The sequence below is a fragment of the Haliotis rufescens genome, unplaced genomic scaffold (genome assembly GCF_023055435.1).
Source record: "Haliotis rufescens isolate VD_foot unplaced genomic scaffold, xgHalRufe1.0.p SCAF_10, whole genome shotgun sequence".
Lineage (NCBI taxonomy): Eukaryota > Metazoa > Mollusca > Gastropoda > Lepetellida > Haliotidae > Haliotis > Haliotis rufescens.
This window is the reverse complement of record NW_025963780.1, coordinates 25327211-25348902: the sequence shown is the minus strand read 5'-3', so window position 1 is coordinate 25348902 and position 21692 is coordinate 25327211. Positions and strand designations below refer to the sequence as shown.

The following is a 21692-nucleotide window of genomic DNA, read 5'->3' as shown; positions in this document are numbered from 1 at the left end:
TTTCCTATTTCACATGTTCGGGATTTTCCGACAATTTACGTTAACGTGAATTATTCAAAATGAAAGCTAGTAAATGAAACGAAGTTATTTCTATAGAAACTACTTACAGCATGTTTTACAATAATTACTGATCATATCACTGTGTACAAACCATTGCAGTTATGTTATTCTTATATCACTCCATGTAGATATAAAAGTTGCCTTAACATGTTTTGAATGATTACGGATTTCGTATTAAAAGACAAATCCGAGATATAAATTCTGGAACGGGAATTTCCAGGAGAGTGGATGGGGCCATTTTGGCCTGAGTAGAGAAGGAACATATATCAGTACAAAATGTGGAAAAAAACCCGAAACAGTTGAAAATCAGGTAAATAACTAACGTTTTTGCGTTCTTCAATCTTTAATTTATCATACAGCTCATCTAAGATATCGTGTTTATGAAAGAATAGTACGTCATACGTACATGTTCGATGTTTTGCATCATTCCGTTTCATTCTTTGTACAAGACTACAATTTATACGGCTGTGTTGTACGCTTTAAGTTGAAAAATAGAATGACAGAGGCTCGTCAAGGTCAACCTAATAAGTAGTATAACGACTGTAATAATCAAATACGATGTAGCTGTGATGATTGATAATGTCTGCCCTGTCCTGTCACAATTCAATAATTGTGAGACGTATGATTAAAAAACACGTTCACATCCTTGTCAGTAATGTTTCATTTAAACCAGGTAGGGTCAGAACTGTGCATGGGTTTTTAATTCACCCCTCAAAAATCAGTATAAACATGAAGTCATCCTGACTGTTAATTCCTGTGCGTGCCATACTGTAGAATATGATGTCATAATCAATGACTGGAGAGGTATTAACATAAGCCTCCTTGGCCTGTTTACCAATCCAGATTCATTGAATAAAAAATGTTTCATCATTAATGACTTAGTAATCGTTTTTGCTTATCTCTGGCATTGTGACATCCCTTTACCGTGTATATACGATGACCATGCTAACTCATTGCTTAGTTTTTAAGTTGTTTTTTTCATGAAACCCCTGGTATGAGTGAACTAAGGTGGCACAACTGTTCATGCAGTTTCATGAATTATCAGCCAGTGTGCCCTGGCTGTGGTTGAATCTCAAATTCCCCCATTTTTACATCCTTGTTCACTCAGTATCACTTGTTACATGGTGTATTGGACAATTGTAAAGGATGGGAGTGGCTGCTGTTATCTGATTGGTTGGGGAATGGGATTCAAAGCCATGCAATGCTCAGGATTATTTGCTGCGTATGAATATGTTTCTTGATAAGTATCCTTTTTTTCCTCAGTCCCAAATTAGAAAAATTTGATTTTCATTTTTGGGAAATGAATACCACATTATTTAAATATTCAGTTTGATTAATATTTATCAGAACAACATTGGTTTTGTTGTTATTGTCACAGAAGTTGAGTTGTCACAGAAGTATGTCACATCATCCATTGTCCTCGCATTCCAGTGTGACCTCATAGCTTTTCAGGTTGACTTTATAGCTTTTCAGAGTGATGTCAAGTCAATGAGGAGAGTTCACATAGGGAGATGTTGCTTCAGAAAATTACTGATTACTTCTGTCTTATAGAATGTGGATAAATGCGGTCGGATCCAAATGAAATTTCCGGGCAGTAGATACTCAATAAAACCTGCATATCTGAAACCACATTGTGGTTTTGTATTACTCTTGATGAGGATCCTTGATCCATCAGTGCATCAACTATGTTTGTTGGCTTGACACAAGTGGTTTATCATATGTATGTGATGTGAGACTTGCATCATCCATGTTTGTTGGCTTGACACAAGTGGTTTATCATATGTACGTGATGTGTGACTTGCATCACCCATGTTTGTTGGCTTGACCAAAAACGTATGTATCTGTATACATCTCTGGCTTGACACAAGTGGTTTATCACATGTACGTGATGTGTGACTTGCATCACCCATGTTTGTTGGCTTGACCAAAAACGTATGTGTCTGTATACATCTCTGGCTTGACAGAAGTGGTTAACCATATGTACGTGATGTGTGACTTGCATCACCCTTGTTTGTTGGCTTGACCAAAAACATATGTATCTGTATACATCTCTGGCTTGACGACCCGTGAAGATCCGGGGTAGAATAGGTCTTCAGCAACCCATGTTTGCCATAAAAGGCGACTATGCTTGTCGTAAGAGGCGACTAATGGGATCGGGTGGTCAGGCTCGCTGACTTGGTTGATGCATGTCATCGACCCCAAATGCGTGGATCGATGCTCATGATATGAATCACAGGATTGTCAGGTCCAAACTTGATTATTTACAGACCGCTGTCATATAGCTGGAATATTGCTGAGTGCGGCGTTAAACAACAAACCAACCAACTTTGGCCTGACAAGTGATTTACCATATGTCTGTGATGTGTGACCTGCATCACTTTGGAAGTTCATCCAGCACTCATAACAGCTGCTGATATACTATACATGTGATAATATTTGCTGTTTAAAACAGTGTTAAAACCACATCATTGTAAGTCACCTATTGTGGATTATGTTAATATTGCTGTTATATTTCAGGACATAAAAATGCATCGTCTCCCTAATTTCCACCCTGTGGATCAGTCGGAGCCGACACAGCATCAAGTTGTGACGGCAACGGGGGAGAGTTCATTTCTATATGGAAGCGAACTTCATGGAGGTGAAATTCAAATTGGAATTGGTAAGATTTATTTGGACACTGAGTTTCTTCTTTTAGGATGAGAGTGTATTCTCTCTGCACAAACACAAACACAAATCAATCAATCAATGATAAATAATGTACAATCTTCATGGCCGAGGCTCACTAACTACAATGTTTATTCCTAATACAGGATATTTAAGATCCCCAAACACACTCATGTGATGAGCTCTAAATTCTATCCACATGTTTTTAATGGGATTTGTTGAATAGTTACATTTTTTACTTATACTGCATTACTCTTCAATACATTCACTGCTTACCTTACAGACCCGTGAAGATCCGGGGTAGAATAGGTCTTCAGCAACCCATGCTTGCCATAAAAGGCTGCTATGCTTGTCGTAAAAGGCGACTAACAGGATCGGTTGGTCAGGCTCGCTGACTTGGTTGATGCATGTCATCGATCCCAATTGCGTGGATCAATGCTCATGATGTCAATCACTGGATTGTCTGGTCCAGGCACAATTATTTACAGACTGCCGTCATATAGCTGGAATATTGCTGAGTGCGGCGTTAAACAACAAACAAACAAAACAAGAAAAAGCTTACCTTACGACAACTAAAGACAGTGCTCAGCGATGGTCTTGATGGGAAAAAAGATGTTTCCGTTTTTGACTCCTGCTTTTTGCATGGACCATCGCTGCTGTCATGTGACCTTGATGACAAGTCACCTTCTTCACATCACTGCCTGTCGCGTAATAGCAAGGACGTCTCTCAGCTGAGCTCTTCAAATTGGATTTATTTTAGACCCTAGGCTCCGTCTATTGCTCTAAATTATATCTGGGATGGGTGATGTATTCTTTTCATATTACCTTCGCTATTTTGGAATATTATATTAAGGAGTAATGCAGGATAAGTATACAAATGAAATCTATTTAAGATTTCACTAATTTTCAAGTTTGTTTGTGATGTTTAACATGTTCTTGTTTAGGATTTCACTAGTCTGTGTTTTCTGAATTGTTGACATTTCTTCTCCCTAGGGGGCTCTGATGATCTTGTTCTGGAGTTTGCAGAGGATGAAAGCTTTCCCGCCAAGAAAGCCTGTCTTGATACCAGACTATCAGGCAAGAAAATTGGGAACATCATCAAACCAGCCAAGTTCAAGGCACCTGAGATAGACGTGAGCAGTGGAATTGTTTGCCAAACACCAAACAAAGAGCATGTCAGTCTCCATAGCAACAAGAAGAAAGAAAATGTCAAAGTTGTTGCCGAAAAGCTTGGATCCAACACCACTGAAAACTTGAACATCCATCTGAGACAGGATGCTTGGGTTGACGCTATTATCAACAATGGCAAGACCAACAAGGGAGGTTATCAACGTGGAGTCAGGGTGGAAAGTTATGTCATGCCCGACAATTTCAAACAATTTGGATTGTATGAGGACAACTTTGATGACTTCAGCCACCTCAACTCCCGGTACTATGATAAACACATGAAGGGGTAAGCCCGACACTATGATGAACACATGAAGGGTTAAGCCTTACACTATGATAGAGACATGAAGGGTTAAGCCTTACACTATGATGAACACATGAAGGGTTAAGCCTTTCACTATGATAAACACATGAAGGGTTAAGTCTGACACTATGATGAACACATGAAGGGTTAAGCCTTACACTATGATGAACACATGAAGGGTTAAGCCCGACACTATGATGAACACATGAAGGGTTAAGCCTTACACTATGATAAACACATGAAGGGTTAAGTCTGACACTATGATGAACACATGAAGGGTTAAGCCTTACACTATGATGAACACATGAAGGGTTAAGCCTGACACTATGATGAACACATGAAGGGTTAAGACCCGACACTATGATGAACACATGAAGGGTTAAGCCTGACACTATGATGAACACATGAAGGGTTAAGACCCGACACTATGATGAACACATGAATGGTTAAGCCTTACACTATGATGAACACATGAAGGGGTAAGCCTGACACTATGATGAACACATGAAGGGTTAAGTCTGACACTATGATGAACACATGAAGGGTTAAGACCCGACACTATGATGAACACATGAAGGGTTAAGACCCGACACTATGATGAACACATGAAAGGGTTAAGACCCGACACTATGATGAACACATGAAGGGTTAAGCCGGACACTATGATGAACACATGAAGGGTTAAGCCGGACACTATGATGAACACATGAAGGGTTAAGCCTGACACTATGATGAACACATGTTGGGTTAAGACCCGACACTATGATGAACACATGAAGGGTTAAGCCCGACACTATGATGAACACATGAAGGGTTAAGCCTTACACTATGATGAACACATGAAGGGTTAAGCCTTACACTATGATGAACACATGAAGGGTTAAGCCTTACACTATGATGAACACATGAAGGGTTAAGCCTGACACTATGATGAACACATGAAGGGTTAAGACCCAACACTATGATGAACACATGAAGGGTTAAGCCCGACACTATGATGAACACATGAAGGGTTAAGACCCGACACTATGATGAACACATGAAGGGTTAAGTCTGACACTATGATGAACACATGAAGGGTTAAGCCCGACACTATGATGAACACATGAAGGGTTAAGTCAGACACTATGATGAACACATGAAGGGTTAAGACCCGACACTATGATGAACACATGAAGGGTTAAGTCTGACACTTTGATGAACACATGAAGGGTTAAGACCCGACACTATGATGAACACATGAAGGGTTAAGTCTGACACTTTGATGAACACATGAAGGGTTAAGACCCGACACTATGATGAACACATGAAGGGTTAAGTCTGACACTATGATGAACACATGAAGGGTTAAGACCCGACACTATGATGAACACATAAAGGGTTAAGACCCGACACTATGATGAACACATGAAGGGTTAAGACCCGACACTATGATGAAAACATGAAGGGTTAAGCCTTACACTATGATGAACACATGAAGGGTTAAGCCCGACACTATGATGAACACATGAAGGGTTAAGCCTGACACTTTGATGAACACATGAAGGGTTAAGTCTGACACTTTGATGAACACATGAAGGGTTAAGACCCGACACTATGATGAACACATGAAGGGTTAAGTCTGACACTATGATGAACACATGAAGGGTTAAGTCTGACACTTTGATGAACACATGAAGGGTTAAGACCCGACACTATGATGAACACATGAAGGGTTAAGCCCGACACTATGATGAACACATGAAGGGTTAAGCCTTACACTATGATGAACACATGAAGGGTTAAGCCTGACACTATGATGAACACATGAAGGGTTAAGCCTGACACTATGATGAACACATGAAGGGTTAAGCCTTACACTATGATGAACACATGAAGGGTTAAGCCTGACACTATGATGAACACATGAAGGAGCAAGATAATGTCTGGTCACAATTAGTCTCATCAGAACATTGTATTGTCAAGGTAAAACATTTGATAAGAAATTCAACTTAACTTATCGTATTCAGCGTAATAAGCGCCCAGGTGCTCTCAAAATTAGAAATAGGGACCTCTTATTAGAAAATTATTTTCATGGAAGAATCAGAGTTGAAAGATAAATTTGGTGGTTTATGCTGACAGCCTGAAATGTTTATATATGACAGATATAACTTTCCAGATTTTAATTGCCCACAATTAAGGGTGCATATAACACACGAGTGCATATAAATAAGTCTTGTGTACATTGATCAATCGGAAGGGGTGCTTTTTGGGATTGTTCACTAGCCAATATATTAGCTTTGAGCGCTTATTACGTCAAATACTGTAATTTTTAATATTCTAGATATAAATGACAAATTTTCGGAGGTTGGGTTGGTTTCTGTATGTTAAGATTCAGGCAGTGGAAAACATGAGAAGAAAGACAAGCATCTTCAACGTGCTTGAGAGTAATGATACTTCACTACACACAGCGTTTGTGCATGCTTGTGGTAATCATCTTTTCATCTGTTTTGTATCAAAATTCAAATCTTTAAATGAAATCAAAGGAGTCATTGTTCAGTGATTGAAGACTGACTTTGTCCACTGAGTTATGTCTACACTGTGTATTCCTTCGTCAGTGCTGATGTGTGTGTGTCTGACACTGTTGTAGGTTTGTTGTCATGGGAACGAAGAAAGCCGTGTCCGGGCTGCTGAATGCGACAGACTTGAACATTGGAACACATGGCGTCATCATGGACATGGTGAGTAGTCTCTTCTCGGTGTTCACCCCGTGTCTGTACTCACTCACCCAGCGTCTGTACTAATTCACCCCGTGTCTGTCCTCACTCACCCAGTGTCTGTACTCACTCTCCATGTGTCTGTACTCACTCACCCCGTGTCTGTCCTCACTCACCCAGTGTCTGTCCTCACTCACCCAGTGTCTGTCCTCACTCACCCAGTGTCTGTACTCACTCACCCAGTGTCTGTACTCTCTCACCAAGTGTCTGTACTCACTCTCCATGTGTCTGTACTCACTCACCCCGTGTCTGTCCTCACTCACCCAGTGTCTGTCCTCACTCACCCAGTGTCTGTACTCACTCACCCAGTGTCTGTACTCACTCACCCAGTGTCTGTCCTCACTCACCCAGCGCCTGTACTCACTCACCCAGTGTCTGTACTCACTCACCCAGTGTCTGTACTCACTCACCAAGCGCCTGTACTCACTCACCCAGCGCCTGTACTCACTCACCCAGTGTCTGTACTCACTCACCCAGTGTCTGTACTCACTCACGCAGTGTCTGTACTCACTCACCCAGTGTCTGTACTCACTCACGCAGTGTCTGTACTCACTCACCCAGTGTCTGTACTCACTCACCCCATGTCTGTACTCACTCACCCAGTCTGTACTCACTCACCCAGTGTTTGTACTCACTCACCCAGTGTCTGTACTCACTCACCCAGTGTCTGTACTCACTCACCCAGTGTCTGTCCTCACTCACCCAGCGCCTGTACTCACTCACCCAGTGTCTGTACTCACTCACCCAGTGTCTGTACTCACTCACCCAGCGCCTGTACTCTCACCCAGCGCCTGTACTCACTCACCCAGTGTCTGTACTCACTCACCCAGTGTCTGTACTCACTCACCCAGTGTCTGTACTCACTCACCCAGTCTGTACTCACTCACCCAGTGTCTGTACTCACTCACCCAGTGTCTGTACTCACTCACCCAGTGTCTGTACTCACTCACCCAGCGTCTGTACTAATTCACCCCATGTCTGTCCTCACTCACCCAGTGTCTGTACTCACTCTCCATGTGTCTGTACTCACTCACCCCGTGTCTGTCCTCACTCACCCAGTGTCTGTACTCACTCACCCAGTGTCTGTACTCACTCTCCCAGTGTCTGTATTCACTCACTCACTCACCGAGTGTCTGTATTCACTCACTCAATCACCCAGTGTCTGTACTCATTCACTCACTCAGTCACTCACCCAGGCTTCGATCCATGCAGTTGGGATCAATGACATGCATCAACCAAGTCAGCGAGCCTGACCACCCGATCCTGTTAGTCGCCTTTTACAACAAGCATGGTCGCCTTTTACAGCAAGCATGGGTTGCTGAAGACCTATTCTACCCCGGAATCTTCACGGGTCGGTGGTGAAAGAACCAAATGTCAAAACTTTATGGATATAATAGTTACAAGGCTGTTACATAGCCCTTCTACGCTGCTGTTTTATGTAAGAAAGATGTAAAATTACGGCCTTTTACGGCAAGCATGGGTTGCTGAAGACCTATTCTACCCCGGATCTTCACAGGTCCTAAATTATGATCTTCGAGTGGTAATCATAGTGTCTTCTACTGACAATAGTAAAATAATAGAGATAATCAATTATCTATCAATTAATTATCTGACCTGAGTGAATGAGCGTTGTCAGTTCGGAGGCTTACTAATTCCAAGTTGTGAGTAGATAACCACGTATTCGCATTAACATTTTATGAAGAAATGTGTTCAACATATTTTATGAAGCTGGAGTACGGTAGTTATTTGTTGGTAAAATTTTTGCACATGTCAGCATCAGGTTTCCTAGGAAATGTTACTATCATTATTGCAAATACGTACACTGGAAACCATGGTAACTATATATACATTGTCATCAAAACTCCTGATTGGTTGCAGAGTCTGCCACCATCTTTCGACGGTCTGTTTGAGGAGGGGGAGTGTGATCAGTTCAAGTTCGTCCGGCACCTAGGCAATGGGTCGTTTGGTAGCGTGTCTCTCTGCCGCCATTTCGGAGGACAGGAGTATGTGATGAAAGTGGTGAGTCACCTAGAATTTTTCTTCAGATCGAATCTTTGCTTGACAACGTCCAAGTGATTTAGCCAGATCCACGTCATGGGTCTTGTCCGTCCCTCCATTAGTACTGAAGCAATTCTTCTGAAGGGGCGGTGGGGTAGCCTAGTGGTTACAGCATTGGCTCGTCAAAAAACATAAAACCATACTCACTAACTCAAAACAGCTGGACATGTCAGTGTCATATTCCCTTGTTCTACATGTCTCTGAATAGATATGTTGTTTTCAAACAATGAAAATGGCCACCACAGCAGCACATTTTAGTACAGTCTTTATGCAAACCTCTTTTTAAGACTAATCGACATACCTTATTCCCTTTATTAAAGCACCCTGCTCGAGTTAGCACCCCTGATCAACTTGTAGTCCAATCTGTAAGTTTTGTTTATTTGGTTGTTGTTTAACGCCGCACTCACCAGCAATATGACGGCAGTCTGTAAAAAAATTGACGCTGGACCAGACAATCCAGTGGTTGATGTCATTAGCATCGATCCACGCAATTGGGTTTCACCCCTACAAGATGGACTAAGACTCCCAGGACTCACGGAAACCATACTGTTTCAGATCAAAGACAGATTCAAGAAGAAGGAGGTGGAGGTGTTGATGCAGCTGTCTCACCCCAGCATCACTGGTTTCCGTGGTTACATCCTCCGTGATGGCATTCACGAGATCATGATGGAATATGGAGGTCAGTCTTCTCCACATACATGACTCCGCCCACATTCTCCATCCTTCTGACGCCGCCCACATTCTCTACCAATCTGAGTCTGCCCACATTCTCCACCCATCTGAGTCTGCCCACATTCTCCACTCATCTGACTCCGCCCACATTCTCCACCCATCTGAGTCTGCACACATTCTCCACCCATCTGAGTCTGCCCACATTCTCCACTCAAGTGAGTCTGCCCACATTCTCCACTCATCTGAGTGCCCACATTCTCCGACCATCTGACTCCGCCCACATTCTCCACCCATCTGAGTCCACCCACATTCTCCACCCATCTGAGTCTGCCCACATTCTCCACCCATCTGAGTCTGCCCACATTCTCCGCCCATCTGACTCCGCCCACATTCTCCACCCATCTGAGTCTGCCCACATTCTCCACCCATCTGACTCCGCCCACATTCTCCACCCATCTGAGTCTGCCCACATTCTCCACTCATCTGAGTCTGCCCACATTCTCCACTCATCTGAGTGCCCACATTCTCCACCCATCTGACTCCGCCCACATTCTCCACTCATCTGAGTCTGCCCACATTCTCCACCCATCTGAGTCTGCCCACATTCTCCACCCATCTGACTCCGCCCACATTCTCCACTCATCTGAGTCTGCCCACATTCTCCACTCATCTGAGTCTGCCCACATTCTCCACCCATCTGACTCCGCCCACATTCTCCACCCATCTGAGTCTGCCCACATTCTCCACCCATCTGACTCCGCCCACATTCTCCACTCATCTGAGTCTGCCCACATTCTCCACTCATCTGAGTCTGCCCACATTCTCCACTCATCTGAGTCTGCCCACATTCTCCACCCATCTGAGTCTGCCCACATTCTCCACCCATCTGAGTCTGCCCACATTCTCCACTCAAGTGAGTCTGCCCACATTCTCCACCCATCTGAGTCTGCCCACATTCTCCACCCATCTGAGTCTGCCCACATTCTCCACCCATCTGACTCCGCCCACATTCTCCACCCATCTGAGTGCCCACATTCTCCACTCATCTGAGTGCCCACATTCTCCACCCATCTGAGTCTGCCCACATTCTCCACTCATCTGAGTGCCCACATTCTCCGACCATCTGACTCCGCCTACATTCTCCACCCATCTGAGTCCGCCCACATTCTCCACCCATCTGACTCCGCCCACATTCTCCACCCATCTGAGTCTGCCCACATTCTCCACTCATCTGAGTGCCCACATTCTCCGACCATCTGACTCCGCCTACATTCTCCACCCATCTGACTCCGCCTACATTCTCCACCCATCTGACTCCGCCCACATTCTCCACCCATCTGAGTCTGCCCACATTCTCCACCCATCTGAGTCTGCCCAAATTCTCCGCCCATCTGACTCTGCCCACATTCTCCACCCATCTGAGTCTGCCTACATTCTCCACCCATCTGAGTCTGCCTACATTCTCCACCCATCTGAGTCTGCCCACATTCTCCACTCATCTGAGTGCCCACATTCTCCGACCATCTGACTCCGCCCACATTCTCCACCCATCTGAGTCTGCCCACATTCTCCACCCATCTGAGTCTGCCCACATTCTCCGCCCATCTGACTCCGCCCACATTCTCCACTCATCTGAGTCTGCCCACATTCTCCACCCATCTGAGTCTGCCCACATTCTCCACCCATCTGACTCCGCCCACATTCTTCACCCATCTGAGTCTGCCCACATTCTCCACTCATCTGAGTCTGCCCACATTCTCCACCCATCTGACTCCGCCCACATTCTCCACCCATCTGAGTCTGCCCACATTCTCCACTCATCTGAGTCTGCCCACATTCTCCACTCATCTGAGTCTGCCCACATTCTCCACTCAAGTGAGTCTGCCCACATTCTCCACCCATCTGAGTCTGACCACATTCTCCACCCATCTGAGTCTGCCCACATTCTCCGCCCATCTGACTCCGCCCACATTCTCCACCCATCTGAGTCTGCCTACATTCTCCACCCATCTGAGTCTGCCCACATTCTCCACCCATCTGACTCCGCCCACATTCTCCACTCATCTGAGTCTGCCCACATTCTCCACTCATCTGAGTCTGCCCACATTCTCCACTCATCTGAGTCTGACCACATTCTCCACCCATCTGAGTCTGCCCACATTCTCCGCCCATCTGACTCCGCCCACATTCTCCACCCATCTGAGTCTGCCCACATTCTCCACCCATCTGAGTCTGCCCACATTCTCCACCCATCTGACTCTGCCCACCTTACTCTACCTACCTTACTCTACCTACCTTACTCTATCTACCTTACTCTACCCACCTGACTCCGCCCACCTGACTCTACCTACCTTACTCTACCCACCTGACTCTATCCACCTGACTCCGCCCACCTGACTCTGCCCACCTTACTCTACCTACCTTACTCTACCTACCTTACTCTACCTACCTTACTCTACCTACCTGACTCTGCCCACCTTACTCTACCCACCTGACTCTGCCCACCTTACTCTACCCACCTTACTCTACCTACCTTACTCTACCCACCTGACTCCGCCCACCTTACTCTACCCACCTTACTCTACCAACATTCTTCTCCAACCTGATTCTGGCTACATTCTCTACCCACCTTACTGGACCCACATTCTCTGCCCACCTGACCATCCCTAGAATCATAGTTCTAATATTGGTGATTGCAATTAATAAACAACATTCACTTACGCCACTCTTCTGGTTACCATGGGTTACAGGTGACTCATTGAAGGTGTTTATGAATGAGCACAAGACTGCGTACAAGGAGTTCCTGACAGACGACGTAGTTACCTCCCTTGCCAACCAGGGGTTCTCGGGTCTGGAATATATGTACGAGAGATTCGGCATCCTACATCTCGACATAAAGCGTAAGTGCAAGCAGCAGCTTATTTCTTTGTTTGTTTGACATTGCAGACAGCTTTTTCCAAGCTGTAGCAAGATGCCCCGTAAATAATTTAGTCCAAGATAGACAAACAAGTGGTAGATATCAAATTTCATTTTGAGCAATGAATGGCCCCATCTACAGGGTACAATCAAACCAAGCATGACCACATGATACAGTATAGTCACTCATATGACAAGCAGGTGAGTGTTGTGGACAAGTGCAACCCTATTTCACCTCCACTGATTTCACCTTTACATGACATACAATCAAAGCTATGTATATTAACAAATTCCTTTGTGTCCCACATCTTCAGCTGAGAATGTGTGCATCAAGCTGGACCCAGTCACCCTGAAGCTGACGGACTTTGGGACCAGCAAGACGCCCCAGCAGCTGGTCACGTTTGATGGTTGGACTCCCGAGTACATGAGCCCTGAGGCATGTCTTCTCTTGCTGACTTCCAAAATGCCCAATATCCCGATGGATTTTCGTCCCGAACTGTCGGGCAAGGCCGATGTCTACTCCTTTGCGCTGACCATCTGCTTCATGTTGACGGGGAACCACACGGTGGCTGCCTTGTGGCCCCCCGGCTTCACCATGGACAAGCTGGGAGAGTGGAGAGGCCAGTACATCCATCATGTGAGTCTCACAGTCTCTCAGTCTCTCTGTCTCTCAGTCTCTGTCTCTCAGTCTCTCTGTCTCTCTGTCTCTCTGTCTCTCAGTCTCTCTGTCTCTCAGTCTCAGTCTCTCAGTCTCTCTGTCTCCCTGTCTCTCAGTCTCTCAGTCTCTCAGTCTCTCTGTCTCCCTGTCTCTCAGTCTCTCTGTCTCCCTGTCTCTGTCTCACAGTCTCTCAGTCTCTCTGTCTCTCAGTCTCAGTCTCTCAGTCTCTCTGTCTCTCGGTCTCTCTGTCTCTCTGTCTCAGTCTCTCTGTCTCAGTCTCTCTGTCTCCCCGTCTCTCAGTCTCTGTCTCAGTCTCTCTGTCTCTCAGTCTCTCTGTCTCAGTCTCTCTGTCTCTGTCTCTCAGTCTCTCTGTTTCTCAGTCTCTCTGTCTCTCTGTCTCAGTCTCTCTTTCTCTCAGACTCTGTCTCCCTGTCTCTCGGTCTCTCTGTCTCTCTGTCTCAGTCTCTCTGTCTCAGTCTCTCAGTCTCGGTCTCAGTCTCTCTGTCTCTCTGTCTCTCGGTCTCTCTGTCTCAGTCTCTCTGTCTCTGTCTCTCAGTCTCTCTGTTTCTCAGTCTCTCTGTCTCTCTGTCTCAGTCTCTCTTTCTCTCAGACTCTGTCTCCCTGTCTCTCGGTCTCTCTGTCTCTCAGTCTCTCAGTCTCTCTGTCTCAGTCTCTCTGTCTCTGTCTCCCTGTCTCTCAGTCTCTCTGTCTCTCAGTCTCTCTGTCTCCCTGTCTCTCTGTCTCAGTCTCTCTGTCTCTGTCTCCCTGTCTCTCAGTCTCTCTGTCTCTCAGTCTCTCTGTCACCCAGTCTCTCTGTCTCTATGTCTCCCTGTCTCCCTGTCTCTCAGTCTCTCAGCCTCTCAGTCTCTCTGTCTCCCTGTCTCTCAGTCTCTCTGTCTCTGTCTCTCAGTCTCTCTTTCTCAGTCTCCCTGTCTCTCAGGCTTACTGTCTCTCAGTCTCTCTGTCTCTCAGTCTCTCTGTCACCCAGTCTCTCTGTCTCCCTGTCTCTCTGTCTCTCAGCCTCTCTGTCTCCCTGTCTCTCAGTCCCTCTGTCTCCCTGTCTCTCAGTATCTCTGTCTCCCTGTCTCTCAGTCTCTCTGTCTCTGTCTCTCAGTCTCTCTTTCTCAGTCTCCCTGTCTCTCAGGCTCTCTGTCTCTCAGTCTCTCTGTCTCTCTGTCTCTCAGTCTCTCTGTCACCCAGTCTCTCTGTCTCCCTGTCTCTCAGTCTCTCTGTCTCTCAGCCTCTCTGTCTCCCTGTCTCTCAGTCTCTCTGTCTCCCTGTCTCTCAGTATCTCTGTTTCTGTCTCTCAGTCTCTCTGTCTCTCTGTCTCCCTGTCTCTCAGTCTCTCTGTCTCTCAGTCTCCCTGTCTCCCTGTCTCTCAGTCTCTCTGTCTCAGTCTCTCTGTCTCTCTGTCTCAGTCTCTCAGTCTCTCTGTCTCAGTCTCTCTTTCTCTGTCTCTCTGTCTCTGTATCTCTGTCTCTGTCTCTCTGTCTCTGTCTCTCAGTCTCTCTGTCTCTCTGTCTCAGTCTCTCTTTCTCTCAGACTCTGTCTCTCTGTCTCAGTCTCTCTGTCTGTCTCTCAGTCTCAGTCTCTCTTTCTCTCAGACTCTGTCTCTCAGTCTCTGTCTCTCTATCTCCCTGTCTCTCAGTCTCTCTGTCTCAGTCTCTCTGTCTCTCAGTCTCTCTGTCTCTCAGTCTCTCTGTCTCTCTGTCTCTGTCTCTGTCTCAGTCTCTCTGTCTCTCTGTCTCTCAGTCTCTCTGTCTCTCAGTCTCTCTGTCTCTGTCTCCCTGTCTCTCAGTCTCTCTGTCTCTCAGTCTCTCTGTCTCTCAGTCTCTTTGTCTTTGTCTCCCTGTCTCTCAGTCTCTCTGTCTCAGTCTCTGTCTCCCTGTCTCTCAGTCTCTCTGTCTCCCTGTCTCTCAGTCTCTCGGTCTCCCTGTCTCTCAGTCTCTGTCTTTCAGTCTCTCTGTCTCTCGGCCTCTCAGTCTCTCTGTCTCTGTCTCCCTGTCTCTCAGTCTCTCTGTCTCAGTCTCTCTTTCTCTCTGTAGCTCAGTCTCTCTGTCTCCCTGTCTCAGTCTCTCTGTCTCAGTCTCTCTGTCTCAGTCTCCCTGTCTCAGTTTCTCTGTCCCTGTCTCTCTGTCTCAGTCTCTCTGTCTCTGTCTCCCTGTCTCTGTCTCTCTGTCTCAGTCTCTCTGTCTCTGTCTCCCTGTCTCTCAGTCTCAGTCTCTCTGACTCTCAGTCCCTCTGTCTCAGTCTCTCTGTCTCAGTCTCTCTGTCTCTGTCTCTCTGTCTCAGTCTCTCTGTCTCTGTCTCAGTCTCTCTGTCTCTGTCTCTCTGTCTCTCTGTCTCTGTCTCTCTCTCTCCCTGTCTCTCTGTCTCAGTCTCTCTGTCTGTCTCCCTGTCTCCCTGTCTCTCAGTCTCCCAGTCTCTCTGTCTCAGTCTCTCTGTCTCAGTCTCTCAGTCTCTCTCTCTCCCTGTCTCTCAGTCTCTCTGCCTCCCTGTCTCTCAGTCTCTCTGTCTGTCTCTCTGTCTCCCTGTCTCTCAGTCTCCAAGTCTCTCTGTCTCAGTCTCTCTGTCTGTCTCTCAGTCTCTCTGGCTCTCAGACTCTCTGTCTCTCTGTCTCAGTCTCTCTTTCTCTCAGACTCTCTGTCTCTCAGTCTCTCTGTCTCTCTTAACTTAACTTAAATATATTTATTCTCTCTGCTACCAGATTTAGTTTAACAACAGAATGACTGGCAACTCATATTATAGAGCTAGCCTGGCTGGCTGGTACTATGGGAACTTATTGCCCACACTGTTTAGTAGGACGCAACTGTGTTGAGTTATGAACACGGTGACATTCCATGATATAACTCATCTAAGCGGCTTATAACCCAACTCGACCCGTGAAGATCCGTGGTAGAATAGGTCTTCAGCAACCCATGCTTGCCATAACAGGCGACTATGCTTGTCGCGAGAGGCGACTAACAAGATCGGGTGGTCAGGCTCGCTGACTTGGTTGATGCATGTCATTGTATCCCAATTGTGTAGATCATGATGTCAGTCACTGGATTGTCTGGTCCAGATTCGATTATTTACAGACTGCCGTCATGTTGCGGGAATATTGCTGAGTGCGTCGTTAAACAACAAACAAATATCACCAAACTCACTAAATGAATGTCATCCTGTGTTTCAACAGTTGGCCCAGAACCCAAGCTTTACCCAGAAACTCGCCATTAAGGACGATTGGCCCAAAGAGATGCGTGATCTTCTGACAGCGGCCTTGGAAGGTAACCCTGGCAAACGATGTAGTGCCAGACAGGCATGCACCTACTTGAAGAATCAATCCATCTCTCAGCCTTGTGAGTTATCTTTCCTTTAAACAAAGATTATGTTTAGGTTTTTAAAACTAAAAGAATTGGTTCTCAGGCAATGACTTGAAAATATAGTGCGAGCGGGCAGTTTTTATTTTGCTTTACTTGTTCAAACTGGTATATATACAAAATAGTTGTGTACCATCAACCTAGGAAAGGGCTACATAAACAAGCATACAAACTCCTATTGCCGCCATGACCACAACACAAGATGCGCAGTAAAGCAGTGCGCATGTAACAGGAAGTAACTACGTGCTATTTTGGATCACATACTGTAAATCTTGATATGCGAGCGTGAATTACATGCGAAAAATGCGAGTGGTCTTTGCTTGCATTATTAAACATCGCATTTATATCAACAATAAGACATTTTTTAAAGCAGAAATACCAGCTTAGACATCAGTGAAAACAAACCACTATGTATTCCACATCACTGTTTATTGAGCAGCACTTGTAACAAGTATATAAACAATGTCATTCAAACACTAATTACATCCTGTGAATTGTCACTGCTTAGGTCAAGACAAGAGTTCCACTCACTTATGTCATCACTGATCACACCTGCAAGTTCAGACAGACACCACCTTTGTGACTGCGTCAAAGGCCGACTCTACTCAGCGCTTATAAGCGGTGCTTTTTGGTGTGTGATTGGATTAATTATTGTAAGGTTGGATTAATGTGAGGATTCTCCTGTAAACCTGACAGAGGACGTTTTCTTCAGATATAAATCCACTGATGCTTGAGAGGAGGGGGTGTCACATTCATATTGAGTTGCATTTTTGGATACACATTAATTTCACGATTTACAGTACTAGGATTTTTTGGGAAAATGGAAATAAAAACGAAACGTGCGGCAGACTTTATGATGATGCATATGGTGCCTGAGAACCAAGACTATTATTTTTTTTAGCCTTAGATTGCTGAAACTCTTTTGATGTATGACCAGACATTACATGATAGACCCATTGCCCTTGGTGACACCAATCCGATTCTCTAACGCCCATCAAAAGGCATGACATTAAATGGGGAGTGAAAACTTTTTATCAACCTCGTCAGAATGTTGAACTTTCGGATTGGCCAGTTTTTCTCACATAGATGTCACAAGTGAACACTCCGCCAGTGTCCAGGGGCCCGTTTCACAAAGCGATCATAGCGCTACGACAACCGTAACTCCTATACTTTAACATAGACTTACGACCGTCTTAGCGCTACGATCTCTTTGTGAAACGGGTCCCAGTGTATTATGCTTTTGGTCGTGGTGAATTTGAGCTCATGAAATCCTGAACACTGACACATGTTTCTCCATTTCCCCAACACTATAAATACACAATTATCAGAATCGTTCAATGGACTGCTTTTAGCAGAGATTAGTTATGATAAAAGAAAGGATTTTATTGCTTCTATTTATTTATTATTAATAAATATTTTACTTTTAGTATTATTTCTTTTATGTTTGTAGTAATTTTTATTAGTATTATCAGAAGTATTATTAGTATTATATTTTAAATATTCTTCTGCCAGTGAACATTCAGAGCATGTCGTACCCTGGGTCCTTGATCGACAACCTGCCGACGTCGGACTCCCTGTATGAGCAGCCCCCGTCCCCCCCGGACGTCAGCCTGTCCCAGTCACACGGCGGCGGGGGCGGCAAAGACATCAAGAACCAGCTTCGCCGCAAGATCCGCCTCAAGTCTGTCAACCCGTACCAACGCCAGTCCAGCGAAGTTGCCCTCCCCAAACCTGACGTTGAGAAGACGTCCGACGGGCTTCCTGTCTTTGATATTCTCCTGTAGGGGGGTTGCAGGAAGAAGTGCCATACCATTCCCCATTATATGCACACACCATGTTTGTGTTAAATCTTACATGACCAAGTCTAACTTGATGAAGTTTTTAGTGCTTTATAAACATATTTTTGTATTGCATCAAATTTTTCCAATGGAAGTAAAGCATCATCAAATTTAAATACTGTTTTCGATGACAGTAAATGTTGATATCCTGGTGAACCATCATGATGGGAATTTTAAGACATGAGCAAGGTTTGTCGATGTTACGATCTGTCTTTTACTGGCGAAAATATCATTCAGATCATGTGGATCATAACATTTAAATAACTCAAAGTTGGATTTTATGATGTTTTTGTACATATTGGACCTGTCTCTGTCTCGGTCCTATCTCAACATGTCTGTAATTTCCTGCTTTTGTTTCTGGAGCAGTTGTCTCAAACATTCAGTCAACGGGGCTGAAAAATTTCGATTTCTTTTTATTGCATTGTTATCACATTCATCAACCAATTTTGGAAAAATATTGTGAGACATGAAGTCACTTTGAATTGTCTTTGTTTTTGGAAACAGTACAATTATCACAAATAATGAAAAAAGGTATTGATTCACCATTGGGTACTGCTTATTCCTTGGTTCAAGTTCCAAGTCAGAAGGGAATGTATCAAAATAGTGTGTTGAATTTTAAAAAAATTTATTTTTGAAATATTTCTTTTAACAATGTTTAATTTGTAAATATAAAGAAAAAATTTCAATAATAGAAATGACATTTAAAAAAAAAAATATATGTTGAATTTTAAAACAACATGTAAAGAAAATAATATTTGAAAAAAACAAAACATTTAACAATTTTCAACTTTTAAATATAAATTGGAAATGTGCAGAAACAGAAATGGCTTAAATTGAAAAATATGGATAACTGACTTATAAATAATATTTGACCAGGGTCAATGTAGATGCATGAAACTTGAATTTTATTGTTGGTACAGGGTCCCTGTCTCACAAAGCGATCATAGCTCGACGACTGTCGTAAGTCTATGTTAAACGATGGAGGTTGAGACAGTCGTGGGGCTACGGTCGCTGTGTGAACAGGGACCTAGCCTTGTTGTGTGACGGTATGAGACAATTGCTGGCTTTTCTACTTACTGTCCACATGTACCAGGCAGCGTAGTGTACAAGGGTGCACCAGAGGATTTACTCCATACCTTCAGATCATGGAGAATTGTACAGAAAACCATGTTGTAATATCAGTCACAAGAATTCATCTTTGAGAATTGTACAGAAAAGGCAAATCTTTAACCCATTTTGTAATATGTCACAAGAAAAACATCTTGTTATTGAACCTATTTGTTATAACAGGTCCCTGATTGTTATCCAGTTAGGGAACAGTTCAAAAGTTCTGTGTCGAAAAATAAAAACTTGAGACATCCCCTTGCTCCTCAAATAAAGTATTTGTGAAATTGTTGATGTCCTGAAAAAAAAATTTAATCAAGCGAATCCCACTTCTCCATGATTCACAAAAGTTGCTGGTTCAAGTCTCAAGCAGATTGACTACTTTTTCACTCAATTCGTTGTATATCTTTTCTTCAGCCTGTGTTATTGTATATTTATACATTTAGGGTACGGTTACAGAATTGTAATGTTGTTATGGAATGGTAACGTTGTTTTGGAAATTGAAAGGAAACTTTGATATATTTGTTTGTTTATTCAACATTGGCTTGTTTATAGGCTGTAGATGAGAGATTCTGCCCTACCAAAGGCAAAACACTGAAAATAAATTCAAAAGTACAAGTTGACAAACATTATAATCTTTGTTTTATTAATTGTAAAAAGAAATAAGTTTTTTGTTACATATTTGATAGGGCAAGTATCTCACTGTCTTTTCATGACCAATGTGTTCTATGCATAATATTCAGCTAATCAGTATTTTGTTTCATGGTTTAGTTATCACCAATAGTTGTAGATGAACTGTAAATTCGGAGGCAAGGGGGGCGGTCGGGTAGCATCGTGGTTAAAGCGTTGCTCGTCACGCCGAAGACCCGGGTTCGATTCCCGACATGGGTACAATGTGTGAAGCCCATTTCATGTGACCCCCTGCCGTGATATTGCTGGAATATTGCTAAAAGCGGCGTAAAACCATACTCACTCACTTGGAGGCAAGGGGTAGGTAACTCAGTTGTCAAATTCCCTGCAGAGCTGTTTCCCTTAGTTAACCGGATCCCCTGGTCACAGGTTTGGTTCCCAGATTCTCCATGGTACGGCTTTCTGCCCACATCAAGCTGGCACTCAAAACGTTACAGAAGTACTGATAAAGTAGTGTAATAACCCTCATGCAGTAAGCTCTGAAAGTCCTCCCCCCTTGTGTTAAAGACCAGGGCCCACTCGCACAAAGCAATCTTAGCACTACAATGATCATATCTCACATACTCTGACATAGACTTGACATAATCATAGTGCTAAGATCGCTTTATGCAAGTGGGCCCAGCACCATGAAAAATATAGGATTTTTATTCCAAATATTTTTCTTTGTACATTCTCAAACGGGATCAGTTTTGTTGTGTGTTAGATTCTGAATCACTGTTCATCTACATCTTATGTGGGTCTGTGTATTCCTCTTCTATGTTGCTTGTGCTGCATATTCTACTCTTGAGCTTCTGTTTTGTCATTGCCTAGGTTGTCTATGCAGTTGATTTTCCCTCTTTGAAACTTACTTGAAGAGGTGTTTTTTCTTACAATGTATTGATAATGTGATGAAATTGTTTTAATTCTTTCAAATTACAAACAGACTGATTGATCAAACAATTCAATATCAAAATCATTGTGAACAATATACAGTAAACTATGGTTATAACAAACTCAAAGGGACTATTATTTTAGTTCGTTATAACCGTAGTTCGTTATAAGCATATATACAGCATAACTACAGCAAATAGTCGGGACCAAAAAAGTAAGTTAGTTATATCCGTCAGTTTGTTATAAGTGTGTTCGTTATAACCGTAGTTTACTATATTTGATAACAGAAAAAAATATACTTTGTCCTCAGTCACCTTGACCCATAGAAAAGCTCTGTACTTGAATACTGTAACTTTTTTTGTGAAAAGTTTGAAAAAAGATGAGATCATTAAGCAATATATTCTTAAAACTTAGTCGCCTACTGCTCTTATTTCTTTTTTCAATAACCAAAAAATGTCTTGCAGCTGTGAATAAACTTGCATCTTGCTTATGTGATTGTTTTGTTTTGTTTTGTTTTGTTTTGTAGATCAGTGGTTCTTGTGAAAGCAGTTGGTCAAGAGTAAGGTGCCAGCTTTA

General features: G+C 43.7%; 1 protein-coding gene across 1 annotated transcript; it reads left to right on the top strand.

Moving 5' to 3' along the window:
- The first annotated feature begins 253 nt into the window (after positions 1-253).
- Positions 254-21606, top strand: LOC124117122 (MAP kinase-interacting serine/threonine-protein kinase mnk-1-like). Its single transcript, XM_046478856.2, has 10 exons — positions 254-370; positions 2578-2719; positions 3718-4177; positions 6825-6915; positions 8830-8970; positions 9565-9688; positions 12432-12581; positions 12912-13234; positions 16431-16593; positions 18127-21606. Exons 2-10 carry the CDS (start codon positions 2587-2589, stop codon positions 18396-18398), a joined length of 1857 nt encoding a protein of 618 aa, XP_046334812.2. The 5' UTR covers positions 254-370; positions 2578-2586; the 3' UTR covers positions 18399-21606.
- The last annotated feature ends 86 nt before the right edge of the window (positions 21607-21692 follow it).